The 18,237-nt window shown below is 55.3% G+C and overlaps 2 protein-coding genes across 5 annotated transcripts in view; one reads left to right on the forward strand and one right to left on the reverse strand.

The window, feature by feature from the left end:
* C13H16orf96 (chromosome 13 C16orf96 homolog) lies at nt 1–6,178 on the reverse strand. Its single transcript, XM_076351257.1, has 12 exons — nt 5,816–6,178; nt 3,810–3,890; nt 2,940–3,078; nt 2,505–2,590; nt 2,184–2,294; nt 1,645–1,809; nt 1,297–1,415; nt 1,023–1,085; nt 834–929; nt 615–741; nt 208–481; nt 1–83 (listed from the first exon to the last, which is right to left on the reverse strand). Exons 1-12 carry the CDS (start codon nt 6,176–6,178, stop codon nt 1–3), a joined length of 1,707 nt encoding a protein of 568 aa, XP_076207372.1.
* The window catches only part of CDIP1 (cell death inducing p53 target 1), a 24,446-nt gene continuing 12,350 nt past the window's right edge, over nt 6,142–18,237 (forward strand). For 2 of the 4 annotated variants that reach the window (XM_076350860.1, XM_076350868.1), the window contains exon 1: nt 6,509–6,586. The gene's annotated coding sequence lies outside the window, so the exon portion shown is untranslated. Of the gene's footprint in view, nt 6,168–6,508; nt 6,587–6,731; nt 6,977–18,237 lie in introns of those variants that run through there. The other 2 variants (XM_076350867.1, XM_076350861.1) reach the window with 2 other exon arrangements.

Below are 18,237 nucleotides of genomic sequence, written 5' to 3' on the forward strand. Positions count from 1 at the left end.
TCAGATGCCTGCTGTCCTGCTGCCACCCGTGGCAGCCTGCCACCGGCCCCCCGAGGAGCGTGTCTTCATCTGCGTGGCAGCACCTGCAATGCAGAAAAACAAACAGCCTTGCACGGGGCACAATGCCCCCGGGAGCGTTCAGCAGCAGGCTGAGCCTGCATGGTGGGGCCGGTGGCCTGGGGGGAGGCGACCGGGGCAGGCACTCACGTGAGTATGGGGACACGTAGTGGCTGCCATACTTGGGAGCACGGCGCATCTCCGCGGTGTGCTGGGAGCGGGGCTGGGGGGTCTTCGTTGCTTTGGGATGAGCAGGACATGCTGGTTCAGGTGTCTGCACAGCCTGGCCGGAGCTAACGCGGTGCCCTGGGGTTGCTCCCCTGTCTGGGAAGTCCTTGCCCACAGTGATGGCCCTGTTGGCAGCCAGCGAGCTCAGCCTGCCCTTGTAAACAACCCCGTTGATACCCAAAATATCCACTTCTCTCTAGAGGGAAGAGCAGCTGGTGTCATCGGAGGTGCCCCAAGGCTGTGCCCAGCCCGCAGCACTCTCACCAGCCCAGCCCGGGTGGGCTTGGTGGGTTTCCAGAGCACAGGGGCACACGGGGATGGGGGCTCACGTTCTTGCAGGCGAAGTCTGCAGGGTCTCTGCAGGGACAGACGGTGACGAGGGAACTGGAGCTGGACAGTGGCCCGACAGGACTCGTGGGGCCCCCCCGGCTGACCCTGCCACTCCCTTCGCTCTCCCTGGGCAGGGAGCACCAACATTACCCCTCCTGCCCAGGGAAAGGGACCCCAAAGGGAGAGAGAAGGACGTGATGGCACCCGGCAAGCCTCACCTCCCTGGCAGCCGCCATGCCAGGCAGTTGGAGCTGCTGGCACTGGCTGTATGGGGCCGGAGGAGCTGGCTGGCCTTTCGGATGGTCACCAAGTGCCTGCGGATGAGGATGTGAAGGCAAAGTCGGGCAGCAGTCTCTAGTGGAGATGCAGCATGGGGGTCTGTCCTGGGCGAGCTGCACACTACTCACGGTGCCGGGGCCATGGCCAGGGGTCTGTTGCAGGAGATGCACTTCACTGGATCAAAGAGCTGCCTGCAGCACAGGGGCGGCTGCTCAGCGCCCCGCCGGCACCCCAGGGACTGTGTGAGGTCCCACGGGCGGCCGGCACCCCATGGGCAGGGTAAGACAAACGGTCTGGATGAGACGGACAGGGCAGGATGGGACAGCATGGGAAAGGATGGGGCAGTATAGGAGAGGACAGAAGGGGACAAGATGGGATGGGATGGGATCCAGCAGCCCCTACCTCTTGAAGCCGGCGGCACGGTTGGCACTGCAGCAGGGTCCCTGGCAGAGGCACTGCTGGGTGAGCCTCCACACCTGCTCCAGCTGTGCCTGCAGGGGAGCCAGCGCCGCACAGTCCAGCTGCAGGGAGGGCAGGGGGTCTCGTTGGGACACCAGTCCCATTTCAAGGGTTGCTGTTGCCCCTGAGGGACACTGGGGACACCTTGGGACACATGGCCAGGCCGTGGCGCAAGGACCATCATCTCTTGGCGTTGGCAGATTCAGGGCTCACCCTCCCCACGCAGGGATGTGCTCCCTGGCCTGGTGCACCCCTCCATCCCCACCCCACCCCCCCGGGTGACACTGCTACCTTGGTGTCCATCTCACTGAGGAGCTTCTCCAGGGCTTTCTGCCTGTCCTGGTCCAGCAGGGACATCCTCTGCAGCAGGTCCTGCATCATCTCGCTCAGCTGGACCATGGCATGTTGCAGCTCCTCCTGGCTCACTTTGGTCTCCAGTGCAGCCTTGTCTGCTTTCTGAGGGAGGCATGGTGTCAGCCATCCCCTGCGGAGCCCCAGCCCTGCCACTATCCCCGCATGCCTTTGCTTGCTCACAACGCCCAAGCCCCGCTCCAGCAGCACCTTGCTCATGGCTGGGTGCTCCACCATCCCGCGCAGCCTCCATGCCTGCCACGCGCCCCCAGCCACCCGCCCTCCCCTATGCCTCCCTCGGAGCCGCTCACCGTTGTTCGTCCCCAGCTCTGCCAGCATGGCATGGCCACAAAATCCTGGCACGCTGAGCTGCTTTGGAGTGGGGAGGCGCCAAGTCTGGACAAGGCTGCACCCAGCCTGGTTCAGGCGCCAACCATGGCACAAAGCGGCTCCTGAGCTGAGCCCGGGGCTGTGCTCACCTGGGTGTCCTTGGTGTCACCCCACAGCCGCTCCACAGCTTCCTGCAGCCTTGTGCACTGCTCCTGCAGCTGCCCCACCTTGCCCAGCACCTCCCTGCCGAAATCCAGCCCCTGAGGAGGACAAATGTGGCCCTGGGTGAGAAACAGGGTGGCTGCAGGACCCAGGCGAGGCAGGGAGGTATGCTTATGGGTGGCTCCAGTGAGTGGCTAGCGAGGACATCCCGAGAGATGCCCCAGTGCGTCCCCGGCAAGCGGGGTGCGGAGCTGCAGCCCCCAGACCCTCGGGGCAGCCCCCCCCCCGAGGCACGGGCAGCTGGGCACCTTCTCTCCTCCGTCCTGCAGGTGCCTCATCTCGGCCGGCACCTCCTCCAGTCGGGCAGCCACGTCCTCCAAGGTCCCCGAGTTGGCTGAAAACAGACACCAAAGCTTTGCTCCAGGCGGTGCTGGCTCCTGCAGGCCCCCAGCATGGTGCTGTCCCAAACCCAGGTGGCTTTATGGCTGCGGAGACCCACCGGCCCCGCTGCCAGGCCCCGGGTATGGTCAGCACCAGGGCACCCAGGGGTGCCACAGAGGGCAGTGACCACGTCCCTGCCAGCCATGCCAGCGTGGCTGGGAGCGAGGCAGAGGGACAAGGGGGCTGCAGCAGCTTGGGGACCCAGACGGGATGGCTGAGTGTGGCCCCGCCATCCACTGGTCCTGGCAAAGGTGGCACAACTCAGCACGGTGGCCCGGCATGGTGGGGATGTCGGCGCTCACCGTGCTGCTGGAGCTGGCTCTCATGGCGGCTGACATGGGTCCCCACGGCTTCGTGCTGCTCCAGCAGCCAGCTCAGCCTGCATGGGGACTCGTGGGCTGACTCCTGTGAGGGCTTGGGGCTGAGCTCCTGGCTGGAGAGCTTCTGAAACAAAACAGCCCCCAAGGTTTTGGGGAGAGAGAAGATCCCCGTGCTGTCCTGGAGCCGAGGGGCATTGCCAGCAAGGGAGCCTGGCACCCAGGAGCCTGCACGCACCTTGCCAGCGGGCGCCCCGCAGAGAGAGCTGCAGCACAGTGCGGTGGCATGCCAGGGGAAGGAGCTCAGCTCCTGATGCACCTCTGCCTGTGACCAGGAGAGAAATCAGCCCTTCTGTCCTGCTGCAGGAGCAGAGGGCCTGGGCAGCCCCCAGGATGGGGAGGGCAATGCCAAACCTTGCCACCACCCCCAGTGCCGTCCCCAACCCTGCAGGTCCCCTGGGCCTCAAAATCTAGAGGGTATAATCCACCCCTGTGTCTGCGTTGCCATGTCCCAGGGTGATGATGCTCTTCTGGCATTGCAGGAGGGACAAGAGCAGTGGAGGTGGCTGGTGGAAGCCACCAGGACACCGGGGCACCTAGGGATGGATGTCCCTGCTCCAGTGGCTGGAAAGGTGACATGGACCCTGCCAGAAGAGCCTTGTGGGGCCAGATGCTCACCCAGGCAGGTCACCATGGCCAGGGCAGCCCTGGGGAGGCTTGAGTGCATTTTCCATAAGGATTGGCCAAAGCCTGACCCTGGACAGCTTGGGGACAGTCCCAGGGGCTGAGTGCTGAGTGCCTCTGTGCACGGTGCCGCAGACTCCCAGCCCCTCTGCCAGGGCTCCCCCCACTCACCATTCGGTCCAGGATGCTCCGCAGGAGGTGGCCGTGCTCGTCCTGCTGCACCGACCGCTCTCGCAGCTCCTCCAGACCAGCCTGTTAAACAGAGGCATCAGGGGGTTCGGCATCCACAGGGGTTGGGAATGGCGGGGGTCAGCATCAGCAGGGACAGACAGGGATCGGCAGCACCCAGCCTGGGCCAGGGCTGGGCTCCCTGGCTGCAGGCAGTGTCTACTCAAAACCCCCGGGCTCCAGGGCAGATCCCCCATCTCCCAGCTTAGCCTTGGGGTGGGAAAGAGCCTGAGCTTGGGACCTCATCCCTGTCACCCTGTGCCACCTGGCCATCCATGCAGGTCCCTGGGGAGCCCAACAGCTCTGCCAAGAGATCTCCGGCAACTAGCCCAGCTTCATGCATGCACCTTCTGGAAATTGTCCTTCAGGAGCTGCAGCTCCTCCTGGAAGCCCTCGACAGTGGTTTTCAGGGAGCAGATGGTGGTGAGCATCTCTTGCAGCATGTCCATGACCTGAGGAACATGGGTTTGGCCACTGATGCTGGGTCCCTGTGGGCTCCGGGGGACATGGGGAGAAGGGAGGCTAAGTGGTGCACAGTGAAGACCCGGGTTTGGGGGTGTCTCTGGGACCCAACAGAGCTGCCACAGCATCAGCCACATCCAGCTGGCCCATGGCCATGCCCATGGAACTCCCCCAAACTGAGATGGAAGACACTCGAACGGGACAAGCTTCCCAGCTCCAGCTTCCTCGCCCCGTGCTGTCACCTTTTCCTTTTGCTCTGTGGTTGTGCTCAAAGCCAAGGTCATGCCATGTGACATGGGACCAGCTCGGGGCTGCCCCGTCTCACAAGGGATGAAGTGTTGGGTTTGCTGGGGGCCAGCCCCACGCTGCCTGTGGAGAGGACAGCCAGGCACAAGGCCACCGCAACTCATCCTTGCGCTGCAACGTGTGGCTTGAGCGAGGAAGACAGCTCTGATGTTACGTGTGTTGCGTTTCCCACTCAGAGTCTAAACGTGAACAGCCAAATAACTTGAACTTGTGCTGTTGGCAATGTCTCCCATGGGATCCTGCCTTGGTGTGGGGAGAGCCTGCTGTGAAGCAGCACCGCTGTCACCCGCAGCTCAGCCACTCACTGTGCCGCAGGGAAGAGAGGAGAAGAGGAGCCTGACGGGGATGCTGCTGTCGCTGCTGGGGGGAGTGGGAGCTGTGTGCTCCTGCCCACACCCACCCCAGCCCCAGGCACGGCTGGGGGACCCTTGCCAGGGCAGGATGGGACCCAACAGATCTAAATCTCAGAGCAAGTACTGATGGAGCCTCAGGGGCGGGTCAGAAGCGACCGAAAACACCTTTGGCCAGTGGCTGTGTTAAATACTGCTCTTTAATAAGTGGAGCTGGGGCCACCACAGCCAGAAAGGTGCCTCCGTGCTTCTCTGGGCTCCCTGGTCCTGGGGCAGCAGATGTCATGGCAAGGGCAAGACATGACGGGCATGTCACTGTGTAGGGCAGGACACTACATAGGGCTGGACACTGTGTGTGGCAGGATGCCGTGGCGGGTGGGACACTGCGTAGGGTACAAGATGGGGCAGGTCACTGCATGGGCAGGACCCTGCATAGGGCAGGACGCCGCCCAGAGCAGTACATCATGTAGGGCAGTGCGTGGCATAAGCCAGGACACCAACGTAGGGCAGGATGCTTGCGTAGGACAGGAGACTGTGCAGAGCAGGACACTCCATAGGGCAGGCTGCCACACAGGGCAGGACACTGTGTAGGGCAGGACACTGTGTCGGGCAGCACATGGCACAGGGCAGGGCCCCGTGTACGGCAGGGCCCCGTGTAGGGCAGGGCCCCGTGTAGGGCAGAACCCCGTGTAGGGCAGGACGCGGCACGGGGCACACCCCGCTGTGACACTGTAGGGCAGGACCCACAAGCCAGCGGCCCGGCAGCAGTGATGCAGCAGCGGGACTGGCGCCCTGCCGAGGATGGGCACCATCCAGAGGGTGGCTTCTCACCTTCGTCATCCCCTCCTCAGTCACCTCCATCCTCTTCTTCAGCTGCACCATTTGCCACGCTTCGGCGGCCGGCCTGCCCGGGGCCGGCAGCTCTGCGGTGCCTGGGGGCCCGCTGGGGCGGCTCGGCTGCCCCTCTGCCCTCCCCAGCCACGGCTGCTGACGGAGGGAGCAGGGCTTCCCCCCGGCCACAGGCTCCAGGAGACGCCTCTCGTCCTCCCCGACCTGCGCCGTGGCCTCCTGCGGGTGGAGGTGCTCCAGGAGGCCGCGCAGGAGGAGGCGGAGGGCGCCGACCCGGGGGCTGCCGCCGTCGGCCGTGCCGAAGGCCATGTCTGCCAGCTCCGCCAGCGTGATGGTGACGCTCATGCCGCCTTCGGCCCCCCCAGGGGCGCCCCGGGCCGGGGAGGCTGGCGGGGGGCCCGGGGCTGAGGTCACAGGGGACGTTACCCGGAGGTGGCCGCGGGGTTCTGCCCCCGCCCCTTCCCTGGAGCAGCCCGGGGGGGGGGGACGGGACGGGGAGCGGGCCCTGGCCCAGCCTGGCGCGGCCCGGCGGGGGGAAGCAGGCCCCGGCCTGGCAGGGGAGCAGGCCGCGGTCCGGCTGGGGCTGTAGGTCCCGGACCCGGCCGGGAGCGGTCCGGCGGGGGGGGAGCAGGCCCCGGCCCCCGGCTGGGAGAGCGCGGCCGAGGCCCGCCCCGCCGCGGCACCGCCCGCCGCCCGCCCCTCTCCGTCCCGGAGCCGGCAGGTGCCGGAGCCGCCGCCGGGAGCCGGCAGCCGGTAGGTGCCTCCCACGAGGCCGAGGCGGGGGTCGGGCGCAGGGCCCGGGGGGGCGGTGGGGCCGGGCGAGGGAGGAGGAGGAGGAGGCGGCGGAGGCGGCGGCGGCGGGGGGGAGGGAGGCCCGGCGGGGTCGGTGTCCCCCCCAACCCCGGGCAGGCCGCGGCGGCCTCCTGGCAGCGGGGCCAGCTGGAGGCGCGGGGAGACGGAGCGCGGGGGAAACGCAGGAGACGCCCAGCACCGTCCGCCGCTGATAAGAAAAAAGAGGGGTGAAAATAAATCCCCGGTTAACGCTCTGGGGGAGGACCTCGCTTCTCCAGGCGGAGGGAAGGTCTCAGTGCTCTGCCGCGGCCGGAGTGTTTGCTGTGGAGCCAGGCGTCCCGGGGAGAAGAGGTATGGATAGGTGGTAGTACGGGCCGGGGAGAGGGGGAGGCAGCCCTGGTCTCGGGCTGGTCTTTAACGCTCTCCGTAGCGGCCGCAAAATGCTGCAGGGTGCTGCTAAAATCTTACAAAGCTTCAGCTTTGCGCCCTCAGCAATGCAGGGAAGGGTTGGGACGGGAGGATCGGGATGTGCTGGAGGGCTGGAGCAGCGGGCGCGGGATGAAATTTAATCGCTTGGAAGGCAAGGTTGTGTACTTGGGAAAAGACTTTCCGATGTAAGACGAGCGCTCCGGCCCGACTGAGGTCGTGCCAGCTTGCGGAGAGGACGGCTGGGAGCTGCCAGCCGGGCACAGCTGTGAGAAGAGCAAATACGATCCGTTACCCAGACAGATCCCCGGGAGAGGAGGGAGCCAGGCCTAGGTACAAGTGTGTGGGTTTCCAGTCATCCCTGCTCGGGAGAGATGAGCTTGGGCTGGAACTGCCCTTTCAGTGATCGGGAACGATGAGCCCATTTTAGAGGAGCCGAAAGAAGCTCGGCTGTCTTGACAAGCAGGAAGAGAAATTATGATGATGGGGATGATATTGTCCATCAGCACACTGGCAGTGTGAACCCTGTGAAACAAGGAGAGCTCGTTCAGCTAATGGGTAGCACAGCACAACAAGAAATACCAATGAATAAATGGTAGCGGGAGGCTGGTGAGATCCTTTAGAGTGGTGAGATCTTGGTTCTGCCTCCCAAGGGGACTGGAGAGGCAAAAGGGTAGGAGCTGTTAAGGCAGCGTTCAGTTGCTTTATGAAAAGCACAGGGGGTTGTGATTGCTGCTAAACGGAGGGATGGGGCTTGGGATCCCGGGAAGAACTCCAGGGCCATGCGGGGGAGCGGGAACAGGCAGGCTGGGATGGACACCGCCGTGCCGGCATCCTCTGGATCGTCCGCAGGGGTCACGCTCAAGGTTAAACTTCTCCAAGTCGCTGCAAGCGTAGGTGTGTGCCCCTTGGCCCAAGGCGTCACTGGAGAAGTTGTTCAGAGATGGTCTCCCTGCACCAGTGAGAACTGGCGAGGGGACTGGCGGTGTCACGTTCCAGGCTGAGCCTAAAATACCAGGGGGTTGACTAGGTCAGGCACAATGATTTTAGGTAGAAATGTTCTAAATGATAATTATAGTGGTTTGGGGCTGTATGTAAAACGTGCTGAGAAACACTTTGTGAATATGCAAGATGCCCTCCTGTTTGTTCCCTTTCAACCAATGTGCTTGAAATGGGGCTTTCATGTCAGCAGGGGCCCTTCTGCTTTCCAGAGTGTGTGGCTGGAGTGGGCAGTAGGGGAAGCTGGAGTGAGTATTACGTAGCGTAATATATAACCATAGCACGCCATTCATTCATTCATAGGAACTAAACAAACTCGGGTCAGTGTGGAAAGCGCAGGCTGAAAACTTCCCTTTCCCAAAGGCTTTTCTGTCTGAATGTTGTAGCGATGTCCATGCAGCCCAGGAAATCCCCGGAAGCATTTAGTGATTTACCTGCTCTGTTCTCCTTAGGCATTACGCAAGGAAGGAATTCCAGCTTGGAGGCAGGGAGGCAACGACTTTAGGAACTGATATGAGGCTGTCTAGTGGTGTGGCTTGAGCGCAGATGGGGGATGAGGCTGTAACAAGGGCAGGGTGATGGAGCAACGTCCCCAGATGTCCCCTGAGTGATGCCAAGTGGAGCAAACATGCTCAATCCTCCCCAGCTGCTGTTGTACGGGTGGTGGGGCTACGGTGGCTGTGTCTGCTCAGGGCTGCACTCAGGGAGATGCTGGGAGAGAGGATGTGCATGTTCGTATGCTGAGTACTAAAAGATCTTGCTACAGGTGTGACTGGGACAGTTAACAGAGAGGGAGCTTCTCTTTCAGAACCTGAGCCCTTCCTAAGAAGATGGAAGACCGTGCTGAGCTTCTTGTTGTGTTCCCTCAACAGGTCCTGCACCTGAAATTCAGTTCTGAAATTCAGTTCCTCGTGTTCCTGTTCTAACTGGAGCTCTGTCTCAGCTGCTGTTATGAAAAGAGGGAGGGTGTCTCCGTCAGCGCCTTGTTTTGGTTTATAAGCGTGTTTTTGAAGCTCGCTTCCTAATCAGCCGTGCTTTCTGTGCGTGGGAAATCACGCAGTGATGCAAAGCGCGGCAACTGCTTTCCTTCTGGATGAAGCACAACTGGCAGATGCACTCTGGGAGCGCAGCTAATGCACTCCTGTAGCTGAAGGGCATTCAGCCGGGGGCCAGACTAGAGCCTGTCCACAACACCCACACTGTATGTGTTTCAGGGGGGTTCGGGTCCTTGGCACAGTGTTGTCATCTGCAGAAGTGTTCCCATTGCCAGTGTTACTCACTAACGTAGCGAGAGAAGGGACGAAAGTAACTTTATTATGTAAAAGATTATCTTTTTTTCCCTTCAGATGTGAATTTAGCAGATAAATACTTGTATTTAAAGGATGTGGTTGATGCCGAGATCTTCTGGTATGAGGATGAGTGGTTTTGGAAGGAGATACAGACTTCTAGTCTTGGATCTGCTCTGATCCAAGACCATTTTTTTGCTTATGGGTAAAGAGAAGTATGAAATTAGGTGTTCTACGTCTGTTTGTGGTACCATTGTAAAGCCCTACATTTCATTTCTTATAATTGCTTTAATCAGGAGAGAATATCCTAGATTGAAAGAAGCTAAGTTTTTTAAACTCTTTTTAATAGCGTTTTTTGTAGGGTCTGCAATGGGGCTGTGCATCACTTGTGCTGGTACTACCACGGCTCTGTACCCGTGCTGAATGTACCGTCAGTACTGTGGTAGTTTTTCTGTGTGCGGGCTCACATTTACCCAGCTTTGCACCAAGCCGGGGAAAAGATTGATGGCTGCCAGGTGAGACAAGGAGGAAATAGTATTTGTGTAATACGGCAATTAAAATAATAGCGAAGGCAGCAGGGCTGAATATACCTTTGAGCTTCTAGACAGGTATGCCAACTTCTCATCAAACTGCGATGAGGTGTTCTCCCAGACTGATCTGTGCAAAGCTGCTAAAAACAGGGAGGACAGGAGTGTTGGAAAACAACAAAGAGAGGCTGATATGCCTCATGGCTCTTAGCAGCAGCCAATCACGTTCTAAAAGGAAAGATTTTAATTGTACAGTACTCTTCCCTTCTCCCTGATACAGTAAAAGTGATGGTTTGTAGTGGGAAGTTCAGTTGTTCTGCAAATTGTTGGAGGTTTTTGGTTGGTTTTGCTTCCAGGACCTGATTTTGCAACTGTTAGGCAGGCAAAGTACTCTAGCCTGAAACCTTTCAGAGCAAGGCACCTGAGCACCCAAGTTTGCAAACACAGATGTGTATGTACCTTTTTTTCCTTCAAAAAGCAGATGATGAGCAACTTCTGCCTTGGGATGTGATACTCGCCTTGCTGTTTTCCTGTTGCTTCTGATCAGCACTCGGTATCCGTCCCGCAACTGGAGAGAAGCAGTGTGATTTTCATAAGCAGTGTCAGATCTTTGCATGCTCTGCAAAGGACGTATCTCCTTCTCTGATCAAAGGGAACGCAATTAGAACAGGTGCCGTAGGAAACCACAATCCATTTTCTCAACAGTATAAAGTCTCTGAGGCAGGGGGAGCACAGTTTTTGCTTCTGGCATGAAACGCTCAGGGAAAGTCTTTGCTGTTACAGTTTTGCTTTGGGCTCATTCATTCAGAGCTGCCTCGTGGCTGCAGCCTAAAATTTGTTGTATTTGTGATGGTGAAAAAGGGCTGTTTGAGAACCCGGAGAGTACAGCGGGCCCGTGCTGGTCATAGATACGGGTAGAGGGTGGAGGTAGGAAGGAAACTGCTTCATGCCACACATCTCCCGTGTGCGGCCCCACTTCAGTGCAGCTATCTTTAATCTGAACTCTCTTAGCAGGCCTGAATTTAGAGTAAGAAAATACAAGAAATAACCCCAAAAGACGGCAATGTAGTTAGCATCTTAGGAATTGTGAGGAACAGCTGCCGGCCGTGTGTGTTCGACTTTGTACCTCTTAGCATGATGAAACCTGAGATGATCAGAGAATGAAGAAATGAGCTGGGGCTTTCCATGCAAATTAAGTAATATATTTCTTTGTTACCTATTGTGATTAGTAAGGTAACTCTGCATTAGTAATAGTTATGTTTCCTTTACCTCCTTTATACGTAAGAAAATGGAATAATACCCAGTTCTTTTATAGATTAAGAGAATTTAAGGTAAAGCATTTGTGCTGAGATGGTGGTCCCTCTGCCCTGAACCAGTGTGCAGGTAGACCTTCCCTATTGTGTATGTCCCCAAACCTTCTTTGATACCTGGTCTCTGCACTTAGAAAGAAAATCTTCTCTACCTTGCCCTAAGAGGCTGGCTACCTATTAACAGTTTTGGAAGAGGTGTTCTTGGAAGGAGCGTTCTAGCTTTAAGTTTACACACTTACTGTTTTGTCTTGCATTCCATCTTACGATCATAAGTTCCATCCATCACATCTTAGCGTGCTACACGCACATCCCATGCTCTAGCTCTATTTCATCTTTATTTACTCGTTGCATTGCGTGGTTGCAGAGAAAAAGAATTTTACTTAAAATTTGAACCGTGGGAGGCTGTTTGCGTTGAGACACTTTCCTTGAGCTCTCGTTCTGGGAGTTAGTGTCAAGGCCGGGTCTACGTGCAAAGGCCTTGTGTTGTAGTTATCCCAGCAAGTCCCAGTGCTGGGCAGAGGTTGGGTCTGTGGGAGCTGCCTTCTCAGCAGGGTGCATTCCCCTGCCCTGCCTGGGATGGGCGGTGGGAGACCTGCGGACCTGTGCGGGCTGCAGGGAGAGGCTCTTTGACCGCTGCAGAGGGGGGTAAGTTAGGGTCTCTGAGCTCCCCCCATGGTTTATACTGGCTCCCTGAAAAAAACCAAAAATACAGCCCACTCTCAGACTAAAAGGACTTTGCAGATGTATAAAGGAAAAGCGCGGAGGCTTGCTCTCTCTTGCTGTTGGGCTGCGTGTGTAGGCACAGTATGCCTCACTCCAGATCTCCGCCAGTATTGTTCTTGTGAGCGCTGACGTCCCAAAATGGTATCTACTGCATGTATCTTTACAAAGGAAGCCTTGACTTAACGTCATTCGACAACTGAATCTTTTACCGAGACAAGACGTGGTGGCTGAGGCGCGGTTACATGTCAGTGCACGTTATCTGCCAGAGTCTGGGGACGGCAGGCACGGTCAGCCCGCTCCCGGCAGGGATGGACTCGGAGGGTCTTCCCGCTTCTTACCTTTGCATCTTTAATCTGACAGAACCTTACAGTGCAAGATAAAATGAATTGGAGGGTTTTTTTCCCCAACATGTTTTGAAGCACAGTTATTTGATTGAAAAGATACAGCCCCCTCCCGAGTTTGTGAGGGGTAGCCGAGGAATTGTATTAAAAATAAGCCCTCATTGCTCAGAAATCCCTTGTGCTTCCTCCCAGAGCCCCACAGCTGGAGAGCAGGTATAATCTTTTAGATTATGGGTGAGTGAATAAGATTACTGTCCCAGAGAGAATTACTGTAAAATTGATTTCATTTAGGTCAACGGAACAAAGATTGTCATGTGGGAAGACTTGAGCAAAACTTAACCGTGGCCTGGCCTTCCTGGGGGCTAGACGGGCAGTGCTGAGGCTGGCTGCGAGAGGGGAGCACTTGTCTTCTGCTCGGCTGTTCGCAGAGAGTCGTAGGAAACCCGTCCAAGTTGCTCTTTACCTCGTGCCCTTCCAGTGCGGGTAAGGGAAACGGCTCCTCGCCCTCTGCGAATAGCGTCCCTGAAATGGACTGCACTTTCCCTTCCGGAAAGCATTTGTCCAGCCTGTAAGTCTTTGTGATACTGGGATGCGAATGCTGTAGAGGAACAAATAAAGGCAAAGATCAGGCCGTAAGCGGGGAGCAGTTTGTGTCCTGGCAGCCGTGCACGGCCGAGCGGGTGTTGCGTCGAGAGGCTGGTGCCAGGAAGCACCACCAACTTTGCCTGATTCAACCAGAGCTAAATTTGCCGCCCAGGAGCAGAGGGAGGGTCGACTGCTTTTTATGGCGGTACCATGTGTTTGCAGAGCTTTTAAAAATAAAGATTGGCTAATATGTTCCGGATTGACTTGCTCATATCTCCAAGACCCAGAACAGCTGCTCTCCATGTTTTCTCTCCTTCCCTTCTGGGTTGTTTTGATGTGTTTGGGTTTTTGTTTTTTTTTCAAATGGCCATGACTCAGCCCTTCCCTGCTGCTCTCCGAGTTTCCTGGTTTCTGAATAGGCTATTCTTGGGACAGCGGTTCCTGACAGATAGGAACAAGGGGAGTGTTGTGTTGCTTTGTTTTTTTTTTCTCCTCTGGCCTGTCTTAATGCTCTGCTTCCCTCTAATTTTTTCCTTGTTCCCAAATTACTGAATCATCCTAAATCGTTGGATGCCATCTGGGGCATGTTCTTGCCCTTGAACCAAAGGAGCCCTCTCAGGTATGATCCAGGCTGTGATCCTCGCACAGCACCAGCTTTTCTTTCGCAGCAGGATGACGGTGACACTCCTAAGAGCATGGAGGGTTATCCTGCTACAGCTATGTCTGTTGTAACGCTTTTAAACCCCTTGTTTTAGCCCCTCTAATTCCAAGGGACAGCGCTTGGAATGCTCCAGTGATCTACCTTGCAAGGGGGAGATCCAGGTGAGGACCACTTCTTCATGCCCTGTCCGTACGACGCAGGTGATACGGTGACTCTCATTGCAGAGCTGAGAGACAGCGCACTCCGGTTCAAATGGCTAAGCGTGACTTTGGATGCATGCTGCCTCTGTGCAGACTTTCACAAGTAAGGGGAAAATACAAACTAGAATTTAAAAACAATGAAAAAAAGCTTTCTGATTGCTTAATTAGTTATTGGCCCCCCACGGATGGCAGAGGCTGGAAATCTGAAGGATGCTCCCGCTCTGAAATGCTTCGCGATGCAGTTACACAGCTTCTTAACACGGAGGGCTTTTGAATTTCTTATGAAGTTTGTTCCTCTGTGGTGTGGGCTGGGGAAAGTCACCTTCCAGTGGCAGGTAGTACACCCTGGGCCAGGCGTGCTGGCCACCACTCTTGCTATGCAGATGGGCAGTTGGAAGTGAACGTGGTGTCTTAATACTAAACAATCTTTGCTGGGTTTTAGTTTTATTAAGAGCACAGCTCTTTCTGTCAAGACCCAGTTGTATGCGAGGGGGAAGTAGCCTGAGCTGTTGTATATTTTGCCTTGAAAACACAGTTGGCTTTTTAAAAAAAACAGAGGCACTCTATGTTTTCTCAAAGTCTGTGGTTACCAAGAGAAATTTCTCAGACAAAAGTACTAGAGGACTCAAAACACAAGGGTAGTGTTCTTCTTTAGCATCCCTCCACGTTTTTGGATATGCTGTATTGTTGTTAAGCCAACCAAGATAAAAGCTTTTCTGTGCGAGGAGGCTTTGAGAACATTCACTGCCAGATTAAATTAGCCTTTCTGAGAATAAATTAGTCGTCGTGATGTAGGCAGCCCTGCGCACTGCAGCCATAAAATCCACGCGTGCTAGTACCCACAGCAGGTAACTTAAACGATAGGTGTGATTGATAGCTGTGTTCGGGGTAGTGCTGTTAACTTGAGATTAGATTTCTGGCTGGTGGTGAATGAAAATCAGCCCGTTGAATTTTATTGATTATTTCTCCAAATAAGAAGCAGGCCACCCTTTTAAGAGAGGGAAAGGAACCCCTGGGGTTCAGCGCAGCTTCATTTTGGGAGGAAATCGTGGGCTAAAGCCAACACTGTACCCCTGCTGCAGTGACTCTCCAACCTGGGATGCTTTTGAGGTCCTCGGGGGTCCCAGTCACCCAACACGTGGCAGAAGGGGAGCGTTGGAGCCTTGCGTCGGAGGGGAGGACAAAGACTGGAACACGGAGTGGAGGAAGGCAGTCGCAATGGGATTTCCATGCTGCTGCCGACTCCTTTGGGCTTGCATTTTTAACTGACCACTGGATAAATAGCTGCTGCTAGTGTGTGCGTGCTGCCCTTTTCTTAAAGGTGTGTTCAGTTTGTCTTCTAATTAACTCAGCGCCTTTATTCTGCTTTATGGTATATAAGGAAGTGCTCGCAGGAGGCGTGGGTATGTGCTGAAGGCTCAGCTTGCCTTTCCCACCTGCTCTGCTGAGACCATTCAGCTCCTCCAAAATCTTAACGTAGTCTTTGAGCAGGAGAGTGAAGCTGGGACTAGAGACCATTTCCATTGCCGTTAAATATCAGCTCTTCCCCTGGGCTTGTTGTAGGTCTTCCACAGAGACGTCATCTGGAGCATATTTGCCTTTTGGGAATGGAGGTTCCCCCAAAGTTTGTGGCTTCAAGCTACAGGTGGTGTTATTTTAGCCTTTCAGACTCCCTCTTGGGTGCCACGATTCAGGATGCATTAGCGCAGTGGGAGCTCAGTTTTGAGCTGGCTGCTGGGCTATTCTGATGAGAGAGAAAACAGTTCCCAGCTTGTTTAGTGTTGTAGCTGTGGGAGCTGCTCTGTCTTTATCAGGCTCAGGAGGGGATTTCAGTCCTGAATCCTCCAGAGCAGCTGAGCCATCTGCCTGCCCTGAGGGCATCTTGGTTTTATGTGCTTGAATTTTCACCAGTCTTATCCCCTGCTGTGAGAGCAGTGACCCAGCCTTAGGACTGTTCAAAACCCTCTGACCAGCGATGTTTTTAATTTAACAGTAAAGCAGTGAGGTGTTGCCTTGACAGAGAGGCAGAGAAAGGGTTTAGAAAAGCTTAGGACAGGGACTTGAGGAGGTGCGTTGCGGCGTATTGGGGATGCTGTGAATCCAGCTGCTGTGTCTAGATTTCCAGCGAGAGGTCTTCTGCTTGCTTTGTCCGCAGTTCTGGAGTCGGTGCGGCTCGTATCCAGGTGATGTCCCACGCGTGCCAAAACTAGGATGGTGCCTGGAGCTGTGGCCTGGAGAGGCATGAGGACATCATCTCTCTTCCTTCACCCTTGTTTTCAAAGGGAATACAGCTCTGCGTGCCCGATTGCAGATCTTGCTGAACTTGGCTAGCTGATTTGTATCTTGGTCAATGTTCTTGTCAGATCTGCTTACATTTCAGTGAGCCAGGCTAACGATGGGGCTTTGCATGTCTTCATTGTCTCCCCTGGCAGGACTGCTGTGCGTTGCCTCCGAGCAAGCAGTAGTGGCAAATTAGGTTCATGGAGAAGCAGCTTTTGGCATGATCTGAGGGACAGATAAGTAGCAGCTTGTTACATGGCTTTGTTCAGCAGATAGCAACAGAGTTTTAGGGAAGGGGTTACGAAGGAGTTGGCAGGAACTTGGTGCTGCAAACTGAAACCAAAGTCACGAAATGCTTTGGAGTAAAAATGACTTCCCTGGACCGGGAAGTCAGTGCAGACTAGCCAAGTCTGGCTGGAACTGGAGGTAGAAATGGGACCGGCAGGAGCTGCACGTGACTCAGGGGTGCGTCCCAGTGCTCCCTCTGAGCCACCGTGGTGCTGCTGGAGATAACCCAGCACTGGGCACACTCGGTGGCTGTTGATTAGCCCAGGGGGTTTCCCCCTCTGTGAGCTGGGACATTGTCATCTGTCTTTGAGCAGCCCAGATGAGCTGGGCTTGGGAGCAGGGGAGTGCAGGGTACTCTCCTCCTGTCAAACTGCCACGGGACGAGCGAGCCCCACGCTAGCAGGGCCCTGGGCCACCCTGAGAGAGGTCCTGGTCTGGAAACGGGAAGGTCTGGTCATGCCGTGGGAGCAAGAAGGTGAGTGTGATAACGTGAGTGGCCTCAGCACGGAGGAGTTCCTCCAGGGTACATGTCTCTGGACGTGCATGGTTCCTCCTTGTTGGCAGTAGGACTCGGGAGGGGTCTCAGACCTTACACACACGCTCCTGCTTAACCCCAAACCACGCTTCTTTGCAAAGTGTGAGCCGTGGCCTTAAATAAAATTGAGTGACATAGAGCATTTCTCACTAGTCTTCAGAAAAAAAAAAGCAAGGTGACACTGTACCTGTTAAATCTAAATGTCAGCAGCTTCTCTGGTGCCAAGGCAGGGGTATCTGTGAGGACAGAAAATACTAATGTTGTTGGAGATTGGAGTCGGTCCTATAGCAAGCTGGTGCTATGCCTCGGATAAACATCAGTACCGTGACATATGTTTTGTACATCACTTGGAAGGAAAATGGGTCTGGAATCACCACCAATGTATTCAAAATTATTTCATTGTGTGGCAAAATCTGCAAGGGAATTCTGAATAGGCTCTTGGGCTTTGATTAATTCTGAGACTGAAATGCAGCTACATCTCCACAAAAGCTCTGATCCTCTAATTTCCTCCTCCCTTGGAGCTTACTGTGTTATTTCATGGAAGTCACACATCTAATCAGTTTGATTCAGCAATGATGTAGCTGTATTACTTGACTTTCTCTCAAAAAATCCTATAGAATGAGGGAGTAATGAAAAAATGGGGTGCATAAAGGAATAAAATATTTTTAGTATAGTTTTAGGAAGGAAATCTATAAAATCCTGAGTTGTGCTGTGAGACGTAGCGGGTAATCATCCTGTATTCATCTTCTCTGTGTGAGAGCTGGGAGGTGCCATTGAAATGGGCAGGCAGCAGGCTGTGACAGTAGGAGACACTTTTTCGTGTAGGCAACCAAAGAGCAGAACTTGCCACTGCCATCTGTGGCAGAGCTCACCGAGCTGGTGGGCTATAAAGGAATTAAGGTGGTCCATGGAGAAACTCCAGGCTGCCTAATCCCTAAAACCCTGAGTGTTGGGAGTGGGAGGGACTGACAGGGGGGTCATTCTGCCTTCGCTTGCTTCCTAACTCGTCCTAAGCGTCTGTTACGGGCTGCCACCAGAGGTGAGCTACGGAGCTGTGACTGTCTTTAGTGCAAGGAACTGCGGAGCTTCTGCCGGATCTCCTCTGGGGCTCCTGCTTGCTGTTAAGCTTGCAGTTGTTTAAACCAACAACTAGTCTTGTGGCACAGTTAGGTTTGGTCTTATGTTAAAATGCTGTAGTATTGGAATAGATCTTGGTTTTATTTGCTTTAGATTATTGCAGGTTACGTTGTTAACATTATTAACTAGATATCAAATGGGTGATGTAATACAGTATTTATATTCTTAGGGGAAAAATTGAGTAGGTGCATAGGACTCCAGGCAACAGCTGCTGATATGGCTGGGTGCTTTCCCATGGATGTTATCAAGCGTTAGTCTGGGCTGTTTGTGAACTTCAGTGAAAGTCTCACGGAAAAGCTCTCTGGTTTCCCAGA

This window comes from Aptenodytes patagonicus, chromosome 13, assembly GCF_965638725.1.
Source record: "Aptenodytes patagonicus chromosome 13, bAptPat1.pri.cur, whole genome shotgun sequence".
NCBI classification, from domain to species: domain Eukaryota; kingdom Metazoa; phylum Chordata; class Aves; order Sphenisciformes; family Spheniscidae; genus Aptenodytes; species Aptenodytes patagonicus.